The sequence below is a fragment of the Ctenopharyngodon idella genome, chromosome 9 (assembly GCF_019924925.1).
Source record: "Ctenopharyngodon idella isolate HZGC_01 chromosome 9, HZGC01, whole genome shotgun sequence".
NCBI classification, from domain to species: Eukaryota; Metazoa; Chordata; class Actinopteri; order Cypriniformes; family Xenocyprididae; genus Ctenopharyngodon; species Ctenopharyngodon idella.
Window position 1 is genome coordinate 36,420,014 of NC_067228.1, and position 24,219 is coordinate 36,444,232.

General features: G+C 38.6%; 2 protein-coding genes and 1 long non-coding RNA gene across 6 annotated transcripts in view; 1 reads left to right on the plus strand and 2 right to left on the minus strand.

Moving 5' to 3' along the window:
* LOC127519427 (uncharacterized) overlaps positions 1-9,068 on the plus strand; it is a 34,597-nt gene extending 25,529 nt beyond the window's left edge. The window contains exons 2-3 of the long non-coding RNA XR_007931827.1: positions 8,712-8,795; positions 8,964-9,068. This is a non-coding gene — a long non-coding RNA (uncharacterized LOC127519427). The remainder of the gene's footprint in view (positions 1-8,711; positions 8,796-8,963) is intronic.
* LOC127519399 (gastrula zinc finger protein XlCGF57.1-like) overlaps positions 1-24,219 on the minus strand; it is a 52,420-nt gene that overhangs the window by 27,530 nt on the left and 671 nt on the right. The gene's annotated exons all lie outside the window — the stretch shown is intronic.
* LOC127519401 (gastrula zinc finger protein XlCGF8.2DB-like) overlaps positions 6,097-24,219 on the minus strand; it is a 90,397-nt gene continuing 72,274 nt past the window's right edge. Inside the window, exons 2-3 of one of the 2 annotated variants that reach the window (XM_051907107.1) lie at positions 18,603-18,734; positions 6,099-9,708 (exon numbers count right to left, since the gene is read on the minus strand). In XM_051907107.1, coding sequence (XP_051763067.1) covers positions 8,624-9,708; positions 18,603-18,684 — 1,167 coding nt within the window. In that variant the 5' untranslated portion in view covers positions 18,685-18,734 and the 3' untranslated portion in view covers positions 6,099-8,623. Of the gene's footprint in view, positions 9,709-18,602; positions 18,735-24,219 lie in introns of both variants that reach the window. The other variant, XM_051907106.1, reaches the window with a different exon arrangement.

A 24,219-nucleotide genomic window follows, 5' to 3' on the forward strand; every position in this document is an offset into this window, starting at 1 on the left:
TCACCATGGCCTGCAGGAGTTCCAGATCTTCCTGCAGGTGCTGAATTCGCATCATGCCTCCATCAAAGTTAAATCAGTCATTGACAAACAAGCCATCGATTTTTTGGATACTACAGTTTACAAAGGACTCAATTTTCATAATACAGGGCAGTTAGACTTCAAGGTTTTTTTTCAAGGAAACGGATACGCACGCACTTCTTTATCATCACAGTTACCACCCCGCCACACCTTTAGAGGAATTGTCCTGGCACAATTAGTCAGGTTCAGGAGGATTTGCTCGCAGGAGGACAGTTTTCAAAGGGCAAATCAGGTCTTGTTCAGGGCTCTTCGACAAAGAGGCTATTCTAGGTCACTTGAGGGCTATTTACAAGGAGCACTGTGAGTCGAGTGCGAATACAGTGGCCCAGTCCTCCCAGTCTGAAACTGAGCGAGTCCCTGTAATCTTCACGTTTTCATCAGCAGGGGTTGGCCTGGCAGGAAGGGTCAGGGGCAATTTCTCGCAGACTTTGGCGAACACCATTGCTGGGGGGTGATTTTTCACTTTTGGCCGCATATAAGCATAACACCAATTTGAGGGACTTGCTGGTCCATAGCCGCAAGAGTTTATACTGATACTGGTCGGCGGGTCAGTAAGCCTCATGTTATCAAGGCTTTTGGAGGGAGGGAGGCCTTTCGTCTGCCCAGCATTCCCTTAAATACTGAGAATTGCATTTATATCACCAGATGCATTAATTGTGGCAGGCAATATGTGGGCGAGACAAAAAATTCAATTAGGACACGGCTCCACCAGCATCGGTCCCTGATCCGGTCCGGGTGATCATTGTGCAAAGAACGGTCCCTGGTGGGACACTTCAGGAGGCATGGAGTTCACTGCCTACGGATCTACGGTCTGGAACATGATCCTAAATGGACAAAGGGATAGAGACTTTTTTTAGGGAGCGCCTATGGATTAAAAATTAAACACCAGTTTTCCAAATGGTTTGAATGAACGAGTGGATCTTTGTAAGGGGTTGAGTTTTTTTTTTTTTTTTTTTTGGATGGTTAAGAATTACGCAGAAAATTATTATGTTGTGTTAAAGAACATGTTTGTTATAAAATAAAAGATGTACATTAAGTAAAAAATTGAAAAAATGAAAAAATAAAAAATAAAAATGTCAAATAATGGGGTGTTGATGATCGGGGTAATGATGGATGTATATCCATAACTCATTCCCCATTCTGAATGCTCCCTTAGAGGAAAAAAGTTATTTCTAAACGGGGAACGTCTTCAATAAGCTGGAAATGGGCAAGTTTTGAATAACAGATAATAAATAATAAAAGAATTACAAGAATTTTTGACTAACAAAACTGTGTTAGCTGAACAATAAAAGAGACCTGTGACTTTACTCAGGCTATGTCCACACAAAGCCAGAGCTTACCCTATCCGATCATTTTTTTTTTCTGAGCGTAACTACATCATCACTGCAGCTGCAGAGACGTGCGAGTATTCACACTGGAAGCGTTTGTACAGCGCCACAGCAGCGGCTCGAAGCTACATTTATAAAATGAGCATTTCTTTACAAAGACAACTATAAATGTAAATGTAATTTTTCATAAAACACCATACTTTAACCCAAACTAAATAATTAAAAACAAGTTTAAATGGGTAAATCTTATATAATTATTTTTTATTCTTAATTTTCTTTTCTGTCATACTCTAATTCTTGTTAAAACACACTAGACATGCTTATTCTGTGCATTTTGAACACTTTTTGTGTGAAATTATATTTGTTTTGTCGATCAAAGGTGTGCTTTAATTGAGCGTCAGCAGCACAGCAAAAATAGACTCGGCGCCGAAACCCCCACTTCACTGCTGCTTACGCGCTGCTCCTGCTGCCTGTGTGAATGCATCCGTTGGTTAACATGCACACCGAAAAAAAATATGCGCTGCTCACGAGCTGCTCATGCTTGCAGTGTGAAACAGGCGTAAGACTTGGAGCATGCCATAAACCTTGCGCGCTGTATATAAACTTTAGTAAAGCTTTGAAATAAAGCTTTAGGCTTGGTAGCTTCTGCAGCACGAACACAAGCATCTAGAGTCTGCTATTGTTGTTGTTGCGGTTTTGTGCTGTTAGCGGTGTCTGACTAGGGTCGACGTGGGGTGATGACATCATCGTTTCACAAAATATACGGATAGGCTGTACACACGCGTTTTTAGATTTATCCACTCTGGGACACGGTTTCAAAAAAATAGCGGGTTCACCTTCTGAAAACGCCAGATCCATCTGGACAAAACGCCTATACGATAACATTTTTTTGCGTATACAGCTAAACTCTTCTCCGTGTGGACAAGGCCTCAGTGATTTGGGTTGAGTGAACAACTTGGTTTTGGCAACAAATTAGGCTTTGTACATGCTTTATTAAATTAAGAACGTTAAGGTGTACAAACCAATACTAACCCAAAAGAACCCCGTGGTAACAATGAGACTTAGAGAAAGAAAAGTTTAACCCTCTGGAGTCTGATGGGGTGTTCACACCAGACGCCACTTCCGCAAATAAATCGCGCTATTCGCGCATAGTTGGACGCTTGAACATTTTGAGTTTACTCGCTTCATTCGCGCGTGAAATTCACTTCACAACAGATGCGAATTCGCGTCATGAGAGGGGCTCTCCCACTCCTTTATATGTCCCAGGCTCTTACACTTCTTTCTGCACACTTCCTCTGAATAAACACAACTCATCAGTGGGAAAGTAGTTGTAAATTACAGCGAATAAGATCAATTTGCCGGCTTTAGCTAGCTTGTAGTCTCAATATATATATATATATATATATATATATATATATATATATATATATATAAAGCTCAAATTGAGTAAAGACCGTTTTTTAACTTACCAGATTGTCTGACCTCCTCATTCACTTTCTTTGAAGCAAGATCCTTTTTATTCCTGTTTCTATAAAAGTATGAAGATGTACAGCGATGATGATTTTGTCCTCCATTGTTGTTTCGGATTTCTGCCTCAGCTCACTACGTCACGTCACTACTAGAGCAAGCTCCTGATTGGTTAACGCGGCGCTAATTTTCGCCAAAGTTCAGATTTTTCAACTTGCGCGATTGGCCCGAAACTCTCAATTCGCGCGAATCGCGCCGCGGGATGTCTATCGCGTCTTTGCATTGACTTAACATGTAAATCACTTGTGCTTAACGCTTCATTCGCATCTGGTGTGAATGCACCATGAGGCTGTTTTGGGTTTTTTTTTTCAGTTGTTCATAAACATATTAATGGAAAAAGTGTCATTACACTGTATTCAGCACGAACTAGGCTACCATAATATGTGAGGAACATGTATGTACATGTTTGTATTTCTGGAGGAATAACGTTTATGCATGGTTATTGAAAAAACAAAAAACTTAAGTCACTGAAATAAGGCCACAAAACTAATGTTATATATGTGTTCACAAGACTTCTGGGTATTGGAGGTTGTAGACTAGAGTTTTTGCTTCAAAATTATGTAAAAATTATCCTGCCTACTCGTTCATATAAAACAATATATTGATTTAGATTTTGTAAGACACTTTTTGTCAAGAAACACAGTATGCGTGGAGGCGTGAATCTTCATGAATAATGCTGTGATTCACACCTGAGAAGACAAAGATCTGCATAATGACCTGCATAATCATCCACATAATGAGCCCTTTCAGTCAGGTAGGCTATGTGAAAAAACTCTGTGATCATGCTGATAACAGGATTAATGTCCACTCTTGACAAAAAAAACATGATTTTTTGTGGTCTCATGCATGCATGTATTATTGCACATCATGTGAAGAAAATTTTGTATAGGCCTATGTTAAATTACAGTACCAGTCAAAAGATTGGACGCATTACTATTGTTTTTAAAAGAAGTCTCAAGTCTCTAACCAAATAATGGTTTTCTATTTTAATATACTTTAAAATATAATGTATTTCTATGATGCAAAGCGTCTGAACATTCCTACCTCTATGGCATTTCATATAGGCTACTATATTTGTTATATTATATAGCCTAAATGTTAATGTGCAGTTGACAAACTATACATCATTAAAAAGATCTAAGACTCAAGCTTCACATTTTGACCTCTGTTTTACTCTTAAAATCTTATAATGACCGTAATTTCTTAATATGCTTAAAAGCATGCACATTTGGAGAAATATTGACGAATTCTCATGTTTATGTCAGTTTTCTATACAGAGGAGTAATATTTATTCAATATTTATTGTCATCACTATGAGCGCTGGATACTGTGTTTTCAATTCATACTTGCAGCCGGAGGGCGCTCTGTGCACCTTTAGTCCACAAATGTCTCAGTGAAGAACAGGCATACCATGTGACATTCCAGAAACTAACAGAGGCTTTCAGAGATCGCTATAATCATGGCTATAACATGCAGATAAACACTTTTGAAGATAATAAATACACGATTGCGATGATGTACACATGTATTGACTCAGAATTTGCGTCTGAATAGCGCTCGCTCCGTGGGCGTGGCTGCATTAGCAGATAATGAGCTGACTCACGGACGTCTGACATGTCTCTATTTTCATACAGATTACATAAACAGAGATTTTTTGTTTTCGATTTGACTTACACGATTTAAAACCTGACATTTTAATGTTTCTTTAGACATAAGTCTCATTTTTGTGTGATTAGTATTCACTAAGTTACAGTTCATTTTCTGAGAACTATCAGATTGGACTTTGTTCAGAGGGAGACGACAGATCACGCATCATGTTAGTTTTCTTTATTTTGCAAAAAGCACATCATTTTGTTTTTACTCTGAGTGTACACAAATAAAAGAAGATATTTCATAGATTAAAATGGTGTGTAACTCTTAATTGTATGTGCAAAATTGACAGAGTATTTTTAGTCTCTTTCACACTGGTAAGAAAAAAACCAAGGTGGTATCGCCGGCGATACCTCCGACTCCAGAGTGTTAATTTGTTACAAAGTACTAAAAATAATAGACAAAAATAACAGACAAATATTTTTTAACCACAAGGCCACAACTCAGTGAATTTGCTGCTGTTTGGCAAGCCCGCCAATACACATATTTAATAATAAAATAGAGTGGTTTCTGAGACCACCAGATTTAAACCCTTTAGTTTCATGGCTTAAACCCAAAAGACGATAATATTGTGATCAGTTTCTGAGTTTAGGATTTACGTGGACAGGACCAGCTGATGAACCACTAACTTTGTTTCGTTTGTCAGGAGATTCTGGCTAATGAAATCAAAAATTTGTCAACACCTTGACACCAAGCATGCTGAGGTAGCAGGAAAACCTCCAGAATTTTCCCATAGAAAACTTCAAGGGGAGACCTGACATGACAGAAGACCATCTTGGTGGAGCTAGAGTCCACCACAATGGAGCAGATGACCACCACAGCAGAGCAGATGGGCCTGAAGATCCCCACGGCAGAAGACCACCACAGTAGATCAGATGGGACTGGAAACCACCACGGCAGAGCAGAAGCCTAACATGGTGGAAAAGGCAGGACTGTAACAGAGAGCATAGAGAAGTTAGAAATGGCCTCTGTGGCCATCACAGGGAACTCCCAGGGTTCAGAGAAAGTCTCCATGGTCAATACAGGACAGACAGGGAGTTTATTGAAGACCTCCATGGTCGTGACAGGGCAGGTAGGCAGGCAGTTCACGGGCAACCTCCATAGTCACCACAGGACTGGACAGGAATGGACGCCACTGCCTGAAGATGAGCTGGAGAGCAGTGTATGGCCCAAACAAACATTATGGCAGTTGCCATCACCGGCAGCGCAAATGACAGTGGAACAAACTCTAGAACCCCCGGACTTGAAAGGGCTAGGACCACCGGGATGCCAGCCGCTGGGATGCCATAGATCAGTGGTGGGTGCGCCAAATTCAAAGCCAGTCTCAAAGGACTATGGACCTCCTCAGTAGCTTCAGGTGCAGCATCCACGATGGCTGAAGAGTCTGGCATGGAGGCCATGACAGCTGGAGACTCTGGCGTAGCGGCCATGATGGCTGAGAATGATTGAGTATTTTATCCATCCTATAGAAAACAATTGTAGAATTAGTTCGCTTACTATAAAAGCTAGAAGTGTTTTGAGGCCTCTTGACCTATGTAACTGTAAGGGTCAGATGTGTCTGAGAAGTTAACTTGGCCACTGAGCATATTTTGTTGGTAATTTTCCACCAGACAACAGGTGGCTGTGAAATGAATAAGACCATTGTTAAGGGTGTCACGTGAAGGCTTCTTGCCTCTGGGGTGTATTGACTGGTTTGATACAATGTTTCATTTGACCCATGGGAAAAGGGTTGACCATCAAATTGGCAGAAGGCCCATGAGAAATTGAGTCAAAAGATGTACATGTAAGGAAAAAAGGAAGCAAAATTAGCTCAAATGAAAAAATTAATTTATAGGGAGTTATAATGAGTTACTGAATCGCCTAGCGTTCATCTGCTCGAGCCGTACTAAGCTCCTGTAGCGGATATGAATATCCACTATCGTGAAAACACTGATTAGAGCGCGGTAACTTTTAAGATCAACAGTTTAAGACATTAAATTTTAGAAGCACATAATACAAGACACTTTCTATTAAAATCTACAAGAGACTTTATTTATTCTAACACAAACTAATATAACTCAAACACACACACACACACACACATTCATACACATTGCAGTAAGAAAGGAAATGAGAGAGAAAGAGTTTTAAGAGAGAGAGAGTGATATGATGAACAGGATTCCTAGCAAAATATGCTCTTCAAAAGACCTGAACGAACCATGAATCATTAATTTAAATGCACCAGTTTCAACTTTAGAATCTGGAGGTACTTGCTTGAGTCGACTTTAAATGTGAATCTTCTCGTCGGCGTGTAGAGAAGGGTTTTCCAAGTCGATGATCTGTCGCAGGGTCTTAAAGGTCCGGATTGTGTTAGGTAAAAATCAATCACGTTTGAGCTTGCTGGAAAAATGAAAGGAAGTCTATTTGTCGTGGCTGGAGTTAAAGTTGAAGCGGCAAAAGTCGTTGGTTGAACTTTGCGGCAAAACTTAGAACACAAGACTCTCACGGTAAAGAAAATTAAGTAAAAGAAAAGAAAAGTGAGTGAAAGTTGGATGGCTTGAATGAGGTCTATCCTTTGTCAGCTTAGTCTTGTCTTACTCCATGGTTACTTTTTGTTCTGCTTGCAGTAACTGCTGACTAGTTCACTGCTAACTCTTTGTCTTGCAATATGACTATTTAAACTTAGGTGTTTGTCCCACCTCTGAGAGGAGTTTTGGTCAATCAGATATTGTCCTGTTTAAAAAGGTGGCTTTTCTCTGCCTCAATCATACATAGGTGTTACCTCCGGTCTCTGCTTTGGCAGAGTACTGTTTTAGACATAATTTCTATTAAATGGAATATGATACATTTTACACAGATTTCATTCAAGCCAGGATTTAGAAGAGAGGAAGAGAATTAAAAACATATCCGACACTAAATGCTTTCATTCAACCATTCAAAGTTATCACATTTACATGAATTGTGGGTGTTCTAAAGCATAACTGTTTACAGGTAGTATTTGTGGACATGATATAAAATGTATGCAGTTAAAAGATGTTTGATAAGTCCATTTCAAATTGTTTGGAGCAGTTTTAGTTGTAGAAACAGTCTTTGTTGGTTTTTCTGTAAAGTTAGGTCACTTAGAAAAACAAAAGAGGCCTGCATTGTTTCTCTGTCTCTATTGATCTGGAGATCAAAGACTCTTTATCTTCTTGGTGACCAGTTGGTTTGTCACAAATAGCTTCAGTTGGTCACCCCTCCTTTTGTCAGGAAACATGGGTGTCATAAAAGAAATTGACAAGGTTTTCCTGTAGACTGAGTTTGGGTTTCTGGAATTATGTTTTGAAAGAATAATCTGAATGATTCATTTGTCTGGTTCGTCCACGGTTCCTACATACAGTAGCTAGAAGTTGGTCACGCTTACTAAGAAAATTGTCTCTTACATAAGCAACACCTGCAATAATATTAGTGAAATGACTATGGTAGAAAGGTCGGCGAGTACATGGGAAAGAGGTGTGGGAGGAGAGCCCCTGTAAATGAGATCATGAAAAATAACTGTAGGGGTGGATCTCACACTGTAACAGATAAGAAAAATGTAGAAAAATGTGCCCCAGTTAAGAGAGATTCAGATGTGGAGCTGGCATCTCACTTTGTTGCTTGACAATAAAGTTAAATACTTCTGAGACCTGGAAATTCGACTCTGTGAGTTTTATTTCGAGACCAGAACTGAAGGGACACAGAGACATCAAATTTGTCACAACAAGAACCGTGATGGGCCAGGCTCCACTCCCCACTGTTTGAAGTCTTTTTCATATGTGAAACTCACATCACACTGAAGACATGTGAAAGGCTTCTCTCCAGTGTGACTTCTTATGTGAATCAAGTCTTGCATTGCTTAAGCATGTCATTCCACAGTGAAGGCACATGTGAAGCTTCTCTCTGGTGTGAGTTATTTCATGTTTCCTAAGGCGTTTACTGTCTGTGAAGCTCTTTCCACACTGATCAAGTGAGCGGTTTTCTCAGTGTGAGCCCTCATGTGGACTTTAATCTGTCCTTTGTGTGAAAAACTCTTTCCACACTGATCACGTGAACGGCTTCTCTTTTGTGTGAATTCTCATGTGAATCTGTAGATTTCCTTTTCGTGAGAAGCTCTTCCCACACAGACTGCAGGTGTAAGGCTTCTCTCCAGTGTGAAGTCTCATGTGGGTGTTAAAGTGTGAGTTTTGAGTGAAACTGTTTCCACACTGTTGGCAGGTGTAAGGCTTCTCTCCAGTGTGAACTCTCATGTGGACATTGAAGTTTTGTTTTCGACTGAAATTCTTTCCACATTGTTGGCAGGTGAATGGGTTTTCTCCAGTGTGAATTCTCATGTGGACATTAAGGCTTGCTTTTTGAGTGAAACTGTTTCCACACTGTTGGCAGGTGTAAGGCTTCTCTCCAGTGTGAACTCTCATGTGGACTTCAAGGTTTCGTTTTTGACTGAAAGTATTTCCACACTGTTGGCAGGTGTAAGGCTTCTCTCCAGTGTGAATTCTCATGTGGACTTCAAGGTTTTGTTTTTGACTGAAAGTATTTCCACACTGTTGGCAGGTGAATGGGTTTTCTCCAGTGTGAACTCTCATGTGGACTTCAAGGTTTCGTTTTCGACTGAAACTCTGTCCACACTGTTGGCAGGTGAATGGGTTTTCTCCAGTATGAATTCTCATGTGGACATTAAGGCTTGATTTTTGAGTGAAACTGTTTCCACACTGTTGGCAGGTGTAAGGCTTCTGTCCAGTGTGAACTCTCATGTGGGCTTCAAGGTTTTGTTTTTGTCTGAAAGTATTTCCACACTGTTGGCAGGTGTAAGGCTTCTCTCCAGTGTGAATTCTCATGTGGACTTCAAGGTTTTGTTTTTGACTGAAAGTATTTCCACACTGTTGGCAGGTGAATGGGTTTTCTCCAGTGTGAACTCTCATGTGGAGATCAAGGTTTGCTTTTCGGGTGAAACATTTTCCACACTGTTGGCAGATAAAGTCACTTATAGTTTCTGTATTCAGAGGTCTCTTTCGTGAGGAAACCTTTTTTCTCATAGAGCAATTAAAAGATTTTTCATGATCTTTCCTATAATGATTTTTCTCTTCAAATTCATCCAGTTCTTGACTCTCCTCTTTCAGCTGCATTAGGTCTAAAGCAAAACAGAAACAAATACAAGTCAACCCTAGTTTATTGGCACAAAGCAACACATCTAAACCAACCAAGTCCCTATTTACACCTTGTATTAAGATGCATTTTTAGTCAATCAGATCAAAAGTCAGAGGGAGACATTCAGGTTTACACAGACAGAAGCCTAATTATAACCCCCTTTTGTGGTCTTTCCAATATTATGAAAAAAAAAAAAACATTGTAATTCAAAGATAGATTTTGAAGGAAATGGTAAGATATGGACTTTATTTTTTAGATAACATTTGGTTTTTATTTTTTTAATTGTTTTGTCAGTGACGTGCTGAGTCAAAAAAATAAGTAGATCTATCTGTTTCTATTAAAAATATATTAACATCCTAAAATATATGTTCACCTTGTAGGCAAAATTGCATAAATTCGATTGGTTTAAAACAATTAAAATGTTCCGGTTCGTAACGAAATGTTGGTTCCCTGAGATAACAGGAACAAGCATTATGTCAGCTACTGATGCTTATGGGGAAAACTCAGTTTTTATCTTAATACTGAAGCCTCATTGGTTAACGTCTGTGCACCTGCATTTCAGCCTGACAAAACAGGCATGGCTGACTGCCTATTCATGCCACGCTGATTTCCACTGCATTTCCATTCCAGCATTGACACGTGTGCAAGCATAGTTGCACAGCAAGTTAACCAATACTCGTTCCTGTTATCCCTGCAGGGCACTGCAAGTCCAAGCCAGCTCTATTGCGTCCACTATTCAAATGAGAGAATCTCTTCTTTGTAACTAGCAGCCCCTTTGAATAGCATCCAGAGCACACAAATAGCTGCTCTGACTGCCAGAACTGGCTAGATGCCCTAAGGGCCCAGACCACAATGGAAGGGAGAATAGTGAGCCTTATGACTTGTGCTCTGAAGGTTGTGGAAAGCACCTCAGGCACAAAAAAAACCCTTCATTGTCTAAAGAGGACTTTACGGTCATTAGGCCCGAACTCTAGGAAAGATGCATCAATTGAAAGAGCCAACTTGCTTGTCCAATGCCAAAGCTGACAGAAGGGCAGAATTTAGCTAAAGAGGCCATAGGTCGGTTGTCGTGGGTGGCTCAAATGGCGTGGCTCTATTCAGACTGGAAATTTTATTTTAATTAATGTTAAACTGGTTGGAAATTGATGTTGATGTGGTGAGTGTTAAAGGTGCCCTAGAATTGAAAATTGAATTTACGTCGGCATAGTTAAATAATTAGAGTTCTGTACATGGAAATGACATACAGTAAGTCTCAGACACCATTGTTTCCTCCTTCTTATGTAAATTTGATTTGTGCAAAATACCTCTGAAGAACAGGCGAATCTCAACATAACACCGACTGTGACGCAACAGTCGGGATCATTACAGTTTTTCTCGATTGCTTAAACACTATAACCAGGCTTTTGAACTAAAATTTCAAAACCATAACACCACTTATCAAAAAGCACACCCAATTCCCTAAACTATAAACACTATTCTCCTGTTTTGACACATGAATCAGATTTGTTGAACTGTCACTGCAAAACTCTAGACACAAATCCCTTCATTTCTCATTGCCTACACCATGTTGTCATTTAGAAAGCACTAGCATTCAATATTGTTCACTCAAGTCAGCATAGCTTGAGCTCAATTAGCACACAGTTACCCACGTGGAAACACTAAGTCAAAATTTATCACACACCAATCAGAACCTTCAATAGAGAGATAAAAGAACCTGAGTCAGTTCATTCAGTTTTGAACAATGGATCCAGAGAGACGTGATTGAAAAGGTTGAGGTCACCAGAGAGGAGGAAGAGGATGAGCAAGAGCAGTAAGGAGTGGAGGAAGAGGTGAAGGAAGAGGAGGAGGAGGATGAGGTGCAAGAAGACAAGGAGTCTCAGATAAAATGAGTTCAGCCAAACTTAAGTTGCTTCACCATCGCCTCGATCATAAGAACTTTCAGGGAGGAAAACAGGCAGGTGTACCTCAGTGTACTCTACTGTAACTTTTGAGTGTTACAACACATGCATCAAAGTGCCTTACATACAGATAGAGTTTCTGTCTGCTTCCATTTTATAAAAAGGATGTGTTACAGTTACAGTAATCAGTACTTCTGTTTTTGTAGGACACAGAGACGATGGAATGGAAGAAGCCTGACTAGACATTTCAGCTGATGTGTGCCAGGGGAGGATCAGGCATGCAAGAGGATTTTCCCCCCGCTGCCTGGATAGGGCCAGTACAGCCTGTGATGTTGATGAGATTCTCTGGCCTGTCCCAGACCAAAGATGTGATGCTGGGGCAGAATATTTTTTGTTGTTGTTTGGTTTATTGTACTGTACAGTACATTAAGTAATAAAAAATGTACAAATGTATACATGTTCATCATGTGAAAAGTTCCTTGAGGTGGAGAACCAAAAGCAACACAACTTATTACTGGTTTTTGTTTTTTGTAGTATTTTTTTGAATTTATCTCACCATTGTGTAAGACTATGTTGTAGTGTGTGTGTTTTTGAGGGCTTGTGTGTGATGTCTGAGGGCAAAGTTTGGTTTTTCAGCAAGAGTGAATGGTTTTGAGTGTAGAGCTTCATTTTGACCTGAAAATAGGATGTTTGGGGAATTGGGTGAGATGTTATGGATTTGTGTTTACTGTTTTGAGAATATGAGGCTTAGTTTCAAGAAATGTGTTTAAGCAATCGAGAAAAACTGTAATATGTACGCCCCCAACTTTTGCATATGCCAGCACATGTTCAGGGCATTAGACAAGCCAGTATTAACGTCTGGAGCTGCACAGCCGAATCAACAGACTTTATGCAGGTAAGCAAGCAAGGACAATAGCGAAAAATGGCAGATGGAGCAATAATAACTGACATGATCCATGATATCATGATATTTTTAGTGATATTTGTAAATTGTTTTTCTAAATGTTTTGTTAGCATGTTGTTAATGTACTGTTAAATGTGGTTAAAGTTACCATTGTTTCTTACTGTATTCATGGAGACCAGAGCCATGTCGTTATTTTCATTATTAAACACTTGCAGTCTGTATAATTCATAAACAACTTCATTCTTTATAAATCTTTCCAACAGTGTGTAATGTTAGCTTTAGCCCCGTTAGCCACACATGGGCTACTATCAAACTCATTCAGAATCAAATGTAAACATCCAAATAAATACCATACTTACATGATCTGATATGCTGCATGACGAACACTTTGTAAAGATCCATTTTGAGGGTTATATTAGCTGTGTGAACTTTGTTTATGCAATGTATTAGAGTTGCGAGCTTGGGGGCGGGGAGCGCGAGCATTTAAAGGGGGCGCGCGCTGAATCGGCGCGTATTTAATGATGCCCCAAAATAGGCAGTTAAAAAAATTGAATAATAAAAAAATCTATGGGGTATTTTGAGCTGAAACTTCATAGACACATTCAGGGGACACCTTAGATTTATATTACATCTTGTGAAAAAGGGTTCTAGGGGACCTTTAATGTTTAAATAGTGATAAATAAATAAAGAACAAGTCATTCAGACACAAAAGACAGCCAAAGTTTTATTTTAATTGGTCTCAATCAATACAGAAACAAATTAAATTTGCACTAATTGAATACTGAACTGAAAATTAATTTATGGTTCCCACAAAGTGAAACAACCATCAAATTCCTGGAAAGAAAAATAAAAAAGTTACAAATTAGTAACACATGAACATTCCTATGTCATTGCATTTATATGGAAGCAATTATTTCTTATGTATTTCTTATGTGTTCAATACAATTAAATTTTGCTCTTACCACAAACCTTGATTGTCTGAATTTGTTCACTGTTGTTGCACCATCTCTCTCTTTGGTCAAACCTAGTCTTCTGAGTACATTGGTCCAATTGTAGAGTCAATGTAAAATGTATACCTCAGGTGTGGGTTACAACAACCTTCACTCAGCGAGAGCGGCACATGCCAGGCTCCATGATCACCTGAGCAGATATGCTGTTCTGGAACAGACCGTAGACTTCACCCCCCAGACGGTTCGCATAATCTGGAGCTTCTTCAGGCACGCAGAGCTGGAGCCGTCAGGAGCCTTCACGTCTTTCTTGGTAGGTCATAAACACAATGTCTGAGGCAAGGGTGCACTCTACTAGGCGCCTATATGCTTGAAAATTGTCTATTTTGTCAGCTGGTGTTCAGCCCGGTGTAACGACTGAGACAAATCAGACACAATTATTTGTTATATTTAACAAATAATTGTTTAAAAGGGAGCCACATTCGTGACACATAGGACATGGCATCCATTATTATTGTTTGTGTATTATCTCTGGTTTTTGTATTCAGTATTGTTATGCATATTTTATGATAAGAACCAATGGCTAGCGTAAACTCACTTATAGCGAGTTTGGTGTCTATGAGTTTGTATTTTGAAGATTTGAATGTTTGTGTATAGGGTATGTCGATACCTGTACAACATATCACTATTACAAGAATTTTTAATAGTTCCTCCAAAACAACTTAACCAGTTAATGTGCAGATCCCCTGCTAGAAACACAAAGGATTGTAAACTTTCCTGTCGGGAGCTCATGTATCATTGGTCCACTGACCCAGAGGGGGAATGTCCAACACCAGAGGCTAAAAGCCAGCGCACAGTTCTCCTCCTCCCTCTCTTGCTTCTTTGGATGGACTGACGCCCTGTAGGGCGACCTCTTTAGGCCAAGGCCTAAGGGCCTGCCAGGCCTGTAATCCTAAACCCACAACCCCAGCCATGTGCTCCTCCAGAAGAACTCTTTCTTACTACAAGATTCAAACTAACCATGCAAGTTTGTTATCGCTTCTTAATTCAATACAGAAGACATCGATTGCAACTTCAGTACCATAGGACCGAATTCATAGGACAGATGCTCTTCAAAAAGGCAGAGGCCTAATGCAAGTATCGTACGACATATTAAATTGCTGCTAGTAAGTAAAAATAAGAATGTTGTTTCCCATAACCTGGAAAGGAACATTTCTTAGAATTAATAAACAATTAACACTGAGTGTTCACTGGACGAACAGGTTAAATGATTGTAATATTAATTTTATTACATTAAGTTAATTTTATTAACTGATCCAAATATTCATAATTAATTATAACTAGTTATGATTAATTATCATATTTATTTTGAGCTAAAATCGCTACACAGGGATATAGACCCTATTAAGTGATCATCTCCAAAATTCCAGAGCATACGTGTTCCAAAGTGTCACTCTCCACACAATCTGCTTCTCTTTGAACCCTTTTGTTACAGTTGTTCACTTGCGTTCTGCAGAGTGAAGTGCGCATCATTAATCATTATTCGCCAAAAAAATTCTCAGAACACGAGTTCTGCTGTTTAAAATGGAACTATCATGCACCAAGCAATCTTCGCTGTGTGAACCTTGTTTATGCAATGTATAATGGGAGTCGTGAGCTTGGGGGCGGGGAGCATGAGCGTTTAACCCTTAAATGCATACCTTGCGTCTTTATCAACCCGGGACGTCATTCACTACCCTCCTCCTCATTCATTTTTAAATTGACATCAACCTTCTTAGTATTCCTCAATCAATTCATTATAAACGACATAACAAGAAAAAAAAAATCATAAAATTATAAAAGAATGCCTGTTTTCCCATTCATATTTTGTAAAAATTGTATAGGGTCACCAATGACCCGAGGTGTGTATAAGTGTATGTAGGGGCGGCGCTAGGGGTGGGCTAAGGGGGCTGGAGCCCCGAATCTTTTAGGTTTCTTTACAGTGTTTTCAAAATGTAATTTTTCTAAACATATCTCTCTATTAAAATATGTTAAACAGTTCAATATCGCTTTTCTACAGTATCCATACAGCGTTACCGGTAGCGCTTTCTCTCTCTACTCTCCGACAGCGAGTTCACACACACCGTAGTTAAACACAGACACGCCTCCTGTCACTCACTCAGAGCAGCAGCAGGCCTCAAGACTCTCGTTCGGTCCAGTTGAAGGGTTTTTGATATGATATAACAACAGATATGACAACTTTAGCACATTTGTCAGCTAAACATTCATTCAGTGTTTCCCATTAATTACCCTATGCCGCCATTGTTTTATAATGAACCGAAAATTTAAAACATACATGGTCTCTAACGTTGTATTTTGCCAACGAACTAAAATTGAAACCGTGATATGGCTTTGAGCCTTTATAAAACAGCAAAAGACAGCGATTAAGTATATATACAGTCTGGTTGTGCTGCGTGTTTTAAAGAGAAGTGCGCACATTTGCTCACGCGATCATCTGGTGATCAAAATAAAAGCGCAAGGGTTTCTCTCTTGCAAGTGAAGAAATTAGGACAAAAGTACTGTAATTTCTGTATTGTAAAGTATCTACTTATAAAATTTTCATTTATTTTACAGTGAATTTGGTATAATATTACTGTCATATAAATAATTATATAGGCCTAAATTATTATTGTAATAATTGTTTGGCATCCTAAAACACCAGTGTCAATGTAATGTAGACTGAGGCTCTATATCACAACTAAAAAGATGTTTGAGCCCTCTTTAATGTCCAGGTACAAGTCAATGCTGTTTCTTTGGTCAATTTTCACACTGTACATGCGTTGAAGCTCTTAATTTTGAGCTCTCAAAAAGTGCACCAGATTGATGCATTTAACCTTAAAATGTACAAACATTTCTTCCGGGGAACCATGCCCCCCTAGAGGACGAACATACAACAAGCATACTACCGCATACTACAACAAAGTACCTTTGATGTCAATAAAGCTGTTGATGGAAAATTGAAATGTCATTAGACACAATAGATTTGGGCTAAGCCCCGAATGTTTACAATGTCTGGCTCCACCCCTGAGTGTGTGTATATTTTTTTCTGCACAACAATAATTTAATCTTTTATGACGGAATAAGTGCAATTCACCTTTATTCCACATGGCAATGTCTGATATACAATGATAAAGTGACATTTTATTCAGACAGAAAACAAGAGAATAGGAAGTATCATTAGCAAAACTTGAAATGGCTCAGCGATTTATTGCAGCGCAAGTACTGAAAGCAATCAAATATTAGTGTCACTGTCACTTGATGGATCTGGTGAAGCTGTCAGCGATCAAAATATTGATTTTGAAGATGTTGAAAATGATGTAGTTTTTTGAGATCGCGAATGGGCTCATGTTCACGATCTCAAACATATTCTCAAAGCTATAATTTGCTGAATGTACTGGGAAATGAGCTCTGACAAGGACAGCGATGATGACATAAAACATCTGCTCAAAATGAACCCTTCCAAGCTCCAAAAGGTAACAAAATATGCTTTATTTTATTCTTCCTAATTGTTACTCTAATATCAGAGGAGTTTTATATTATCGCAACAGGTAGAGATCCATCTGTGTTAGATGTAGATCCGGGTCGCTAAAGACCCGAACATGTAATAATGATTGGTGAAACAGTCATGCATTTAAGGGTTAAAGGTGTACACACACTGAATCGGCGCATTTTTAATCCCACCCCAAAATAGGCAGTTAAAACATGGTATAATAAGAAATCTATGGGGTATTTTGAGCTGAAACTTCACAGACACATTCTGGTGACACCTTAGACTTATATTACACCTTGTGAAATAGGGTTCTAGGGGACCTTTAACTCCATTAGCGAGAGTGGCATATTTAATCTAAATGTGTATATTAGATGTAAAACAGAGTTTAAATCATTCTGTTTACTTCATTACTTCGCTCACTCCAGAGAGTGTGTACGCACAGTCTAGAGCAGGGATGGGCAAACTCTGTCCTGCAGGGCCACTGTCCTGCAGAGTTTAGCTGCAACCCTGATAAAACTCGCCTGTGTGTAATCCTGAAGATCTTGATTAGCTGGTTCAGGTGTGTTTGATTAGGGTTGGAGATAAACTTTGCAGGGACAGCAGCCCTCCAGGATGGAGTTTGCCCATGCCTGATCTTAAGTGTCCGCACAGTGCACACATACAGTATTTACACCTACTTTATTTTTTATAAACCCTGACCCATATAAAACCCATTTTGTGCATGAGCAATATTTATAACATCAGGCCCCTGGCCTTTGATAGAACAATGGATCACCCCGAGAATGAGGCGGCCCTAGCAGGCAGGGCTTCAACTGGTGTTGTAGTGGCCGCATATGTAACAGACCATTGGGGACTACTGAGGACGCTGCTGCCATGAGGCCCAGTAGCTTCTGAAATGTTTTTAGGAGAAGGCCGTCCCTGACTCTGAATAACACAGCCAACATCTGAATTCTTCGGCTGTGAATTGGCAAAATCCAGGCTTGCATTTGGGCCAAGTCGAGGACTGCCCCCAGGAACGAGATTTGTTGGCTGCGGGATAGTGAGCTTTTGCTTAGGTTAAATCCTGAACCCTAGACTTCCCAAGTGGCTGAGGAGCAGAGATCTGTGCGTGTGTTTTTCCTCCTTCAATTGGGCTAAAAGCAACCAATTGTCAAGGTAGTTCAGGATGCGTACTCCTATCTGTCTCAGTGTGGAGATGGACACATCCATGCATTTTGTAAAAGTGCACAGAGATCGAAACAGTACGAATGGAAGGATATATTGGTAATGTATATTGGTAAACCACCCCTTCAAATGCAAATCTCAAAAAACGGACTGTGATGAAGGGGCCATCTGGATATGAGAGAACTATGTACTGATTATCCTCATCTTTTTGATTCATATATTAAACACTTTTCTTGCAGTGTGTAATAAAACTGTTTGTAAATGTAAAAGGTCTGCAAAGTTTCAGTGTTCAAATGCACATAAACTGTCCACATAAGGTGACCTGCTCCATGTTAAATAAAACTGCTTTAATTAGGACACTCGTATGACATTCTTCAAATATATAATTTATATCAGTAGAGGTCGACATTTTAATGAGGATCAAATAAAACTAACCTGTTTGTTCCTCAGTATCTTCATGTTTCACGCTGAATGCTTCTTCAATCTTTATGTCTTCGCTCTCCTCTTTAAACGCCATCTTTATAATAGTGTGTCACGTGGATCTCAGCTGCTTCTCCGGGAGTTTTCCTGTGTGTTTGAACAAATTGTCATGTTTAGGATGAGAATAATTAACACAAAGAAAAATAAATCCAAAGTAAGTATCTGTGTGTGTCTCAATCAGCTCCCAAGTTCAGTAGTCAGCGCACTGGTATAAATAACTCTCAAAATGGATCTTTAAAAAGTGTTCGTCATGCAGAATATCAGATCATGTAAGTATGGCATGTATTATTTGGATGTTTACATTTGATTCTGAATGAGTTTCATAGTAGCCTATGCTGCGGCTAACGGGGCTAAAGCTAACATTACACACTGTTGGAGAGATTTATAAAGAATGAAGATGCATTTATGAATTATACAGACTGCAAGCGTTTATAACAACATGGCACTGGTCTCTGTGAATACAGTAAGAAACAACAAAATAACCACATTTATTTTGTTGTTACACAGTAACTTTAACCACATTTAACAGTACATTAGCAACATGCTAACGAAACATTTAGAAACACAATTTACAAATATCACTAAAAATATCATGATATCATGGATCATGTCAGTTATTATTGCTCCATCTGCCATTTTCACTATTGTCCTTGCTTGCTTCACAATACCTGCATAAAGTCTGTTGATTCGGCTGTGCACAGATCCAGACGTTAATACTGGCTTGTCTAATGCCTTGAACATGGGCTGGCATATGCAAAAGTTGGGGGCGTACATATTTACAGGGTTCCTACGTGGTTTGGAAAAGTATGGAAAAGTATGGAATTTGATCTGAGTAATTTCCAGGTCTGGAAAAGTATGGAAAAAAGAAATCAGAGTATGGAAAAATATTTGTGTTTCCAGACTATTTGCTCTATTCAGTTTTCGAATTTATATACAGGTGCTGGTCATATAATTAGAATATCATCAAAAAGTTGATTTATTTCACTAATTCCATTCAAAAAGTGAAACTTGTATATTATATTAATTCATTACACACAGACTGATATATTTAAAATGTTTATTTCTTTTAATTTTGATAATTATAACTGACAACTAAGGAAAATCCCAAATTCAGTATCTCAGAAAATTAGAATATTACTTAAGACCAATACAAAGAAAGGATTTTTAGAAATCTTGGCCAACTGAAAAGTATGAACATGAAAAGTATGAGCATGTACAGCACTCAATACTTAGTTGGGGCTCCTTTTGTCTGAATTACTGCAGCAATGCGGCGTGGCATGGAGTCGATCAGTCTGTGGCACTGCTCAGGTGTTATAAGAGCCCAGGTTGCTCTGATAGTGGCCTTCAGCTCTTCTGTGTTGTTGGGTCTGGCATATCGCATCTTCCTCTTCACAATACCCCATAGATTTTCTATGGGGTTAAGGTCAGGCGAGTTTGCTGGCCAATTAAGAACAGGGATACCATGGCCTTAAACCAGGTACTGGTAGCTTTGGCACTGTGTGCAGGTGCCAAGTCCTGTTGGAAAATGAAATCGGCATCTCCATAAAGTTGGTCAGCAGCAGGAAGCATGAAGTGCTCTAAAACGTCCTGGTATACAGCTGCGTTGACCTTGGACCTCAGAAAACACAGTGGACCAACACCAGTAGATGACATGGCACCCCAAACCATCACTGACTGTGGAAACTTTACACTGGACCTCAAGCAACGTGGATTGTGTGCCTCTCCTCTCTTCCTCCAGACTCTGGGACCCTGATTTCCAAAGGAAATGCAAAATTTACTTTCATCGGAGAACATAACTTTGGACCACTCAGCAGCAGTCCAGTCCTTTTTGTCTTTAGCCCAGGCGAGACGCTTCTGACGCTGTCTGTTGTTCAAGAGTGGCTTGACACAAGGAATGCGACAGCTGAAACCCATGTCTTGCATACGTCTGTGCGTAGTGGTTCTTGAAGCACTGACTCCAGCTGCAGTCCACTCTTTGTGAATCTCCCCCACATTTTTGAATGGGTTTTGTTTCACAATCCTCTCCAGGGTGCGGTTATCCCTATTGCTTATACACTTTTTTCTATCACATCTTTTCCTTCCCTTCGCCTCTCTATTAATGTGCTTGGACACAGAGCTCTGTGAACAGCCAGCCTCTTTTGCAATGACCTTTTGTGTCTTGCCCCTCCTTGTGCAAGGTGTCAATGGTCGTCTTTTGGACAACTGTCAAGTCAGCAGTCTTCCCCATGATTGTGTAGCCTACAGAACTAGACTGAGAGACCATTTAAAGGCCTTTGCAGGTGTTTTGAGTTAATTAGCTGATTAGAGTGTGGCACCAGGTGTCTTCAATATTGAACCTTTTCACAATATTCTAATTTTCTGAGATACTGAATTTGGGATTTTCCTTAGTTGTCAGTTATAATCATCAAAATTAAAAGAAATAAACATTTGAAATATATCAGTCTGTGTGTAATGAATGAATATAATATACAAGTTTCACTTTTTGAATGGAATTAGTGAAATAAATCAACTTTTTGATGATATTCTAATTATATGACCAGCACCTGTATATGCAAACTAGTCACTTTGTGGCAAAATTAGCTGTTTTAAATCAAAATACGTCATTTATGTGAATCGTTACTTTCCCATAGACTGGAGTGAGTCACGATCTTTCTTGGTGCTCTGTGGCGTGACAGATCGCTGTAGCACTCGTGAACCAACAATCTCTTCCGCTTTACTAGTTACAACGCAAAATAAACATGATTGAACATCCGAAGGTATGTTGAAAGATATAGTACAATTTACCGAAATCTGTGTCATGTCACATGCAATCAATCAATCAGTGTTTCAACCGCAGAAAGGCATCAATAAAACAGCTTGTAAAAAATTTCACATTTAGCCTACCTCAGAAAAGCCTTTCAATGTCCAAAAACTCATTATTCAGCTACAAAAATGAACTTCGAGGAGCATTTTGCTAAATTTATGCACTATAGGCTATTGCATATTCATTGTATTTGTACTTAACATGTGCTTCGATATTGAATGTATAAATCCGTTTTATGACACCATTTAAATGTTTAGGCCTACATCAAAAAAAAAAAAGAGAGTAGAAAATAATTGTCACTAAAAATGTATTATAACATTATTATAAAAACTTCCTTATGTGTAATTTAACCTATATGTAAGTAGCTTACTGTTACGTATCCGGCGCCTGCTGGTTCCTGCTACTTCCCACCAGAGATCGTCGGTTCACCATTTCATTGCACACACAGTTATACATCACTCTGGACTACATTTCCGATAATCCCTCACCTAGGAACCCATCATGCACTCACACCTGTTTCCCATCAGTGACCCTTTATTAGCTGCACTCACACACACAGCCTTTGTTTGACCTTGTCTCCATGTTCTTTGTTCCTTGCCTAGTCTGTGTTTTTAATCCTGGACTGTTTCCTTGTTGATGATTGTTTGCTGCCTGCCTTGACCTTTGCCTGTGAATTGGACTACTCTTTGGCCTTGCCTCCCTGTTTCTGTTTGCTGGTGTTTGACCTATTGCCTGTACGACTACGCTCCTTTAAATAAAGCCTGCACATGGATCTCCCACTCCTTTGTCCCACTCCATCCGTTACACTTACAATCAATTTAACCTAATATTATAATGATGTACCAGCTGTGGTTCCCTGTATAGTTGAGAGATTTTTTTCTTTGTGGAAATTTGCCATGTACTGTACCTGATAGACCCCAAATTAATCAATACTAAATCAAAGGTAATCAAATCAAAATCAAACTGCAAACTTCTGAATCAAAATTGCATTCAATTGTGAAATTTGTCAATGCTCAGCCCTAGTGCCAAAATGTTTTATTTTTTTTATTTTATTTTTTTTACTTGAAGCAAATGTTATTTTTTCCATTTATGTTCTTGTCAGAGTGCACCAGAATGCTTCGTTTACATGTTAAAATCACAAAAATCTTCTCCTGGGGGACGATGCCCCCAGACAAACAGGGAATATATTAGTACTTGTAGATTAATCTCCAACAAAAGTCACACAGGTACATGGTTTTAAGAAGAGAAGGGCCTAGACGTGAATACTAAATACAAAACTTTATTTCAACAAGTCTAGAGGACCCGGACTACAAACATGAAGCAGAGAAAACACATAAAAAAATGAGACCAAGGCTTACTAATGGCAGAAATCGTTTGGAAGGAGGTCTGGAAATTTGAGTATGGAAAAGTATGGAATTTTGAAATGGAATGTGTAGGAACCCTTAATGATCCCGACTGTTGCATCACAGTCGGTGTTATGTTGAGATTCGCCTGTTCTTCAGAGGTCTTTTGCACAAATCAAATTTAGATAAGGAGGAGGAAACAATGGTGTTTGAGACTCACTGTATGTCATTTCCATGTACTGAACTCTGATTATTCAACTATGCCCTATTTAGGCTTTAACATTAGGCTTGATTTCCATATGCAACTGCTAAAGCGATTTTAGTTATTTAGCCTAATGATTTAAAAAATTCAGTTTCAATTAAATAATGTTCTTATGGTGGTTGGATTTTATTTTATTTTTAAGAACTGTGTCTAAAAACCAAAATCATATTTGTTTTAATTTTGAATGATGGTTTTGATTTTTGATAATTTTAATTTTTTTTTAATGATTTGCATACACAACTTTTGAGGTGATTTTTGTCTATCCACATGCCTATAATTTGATTTAAAAAGAAAACTTGTTTAATATCCTACTGATAAATACAATTTGTCTAAATGATTGAATATCTTTATAGCATTAAAATATAAGGTTTTGCCGTCTCATTTTCTTTTTAGCGTTAGTCTTTTAATTGTTTTTACAGATTTCCACATTTGATTATTTGTATTATTTATATTAATTATGTTTCAATATCCTAAAATATTTCCAGAGCTGTTTAAAACTTTAAGCCAAGCTATATGTCGCATTCGTTGTTTGTAATGTGCTTCTCTCATGTGTGATGAAAACAGACGTCTTATCCTTACTACCTTTATTGTTTTGCTTTAACACGTGCTGTGTGCATCAAAAACACTAAAAAGGTAAGTGTATATTAAGAGATATTATATATATATATATTATATATATATATAAAATTAATTTCTCAATTATCTCTCATTTATCCTTTACTGCAAACTGAAGACAGAAAACCCATAATAATTCTCCTTCAGAAGTAATGTTGATAGTTTATCCAATGTGTATATATATTGATTTATTCATATTTATTCATTCTAAACAGACGTAACAAAGCTACAAGACGACAAAATCAATCATAAATCACAGCCAATCAGAGTGTGGGCGGGCTCTGTTCGCAGCTAAACATGAAAATCAAACCATAAAACATTATTCAAAATACGTACATACTCAGTGACTGACAATCTTTGTCATGAAATACACTTGTTTAAGCTTTGCATAATATTAAAAAGGTTTGAGCTTGAATATCATTTTGCATGACTTTAAAAGCCACTATGACAAACAAAAATGCCTGATATTCAATGACTTGGACAAAAAAATAAAATATAAAATTCCCTGAGTTTCAATGTCTGGAATAGACCTTTTAAAATTCCATGATA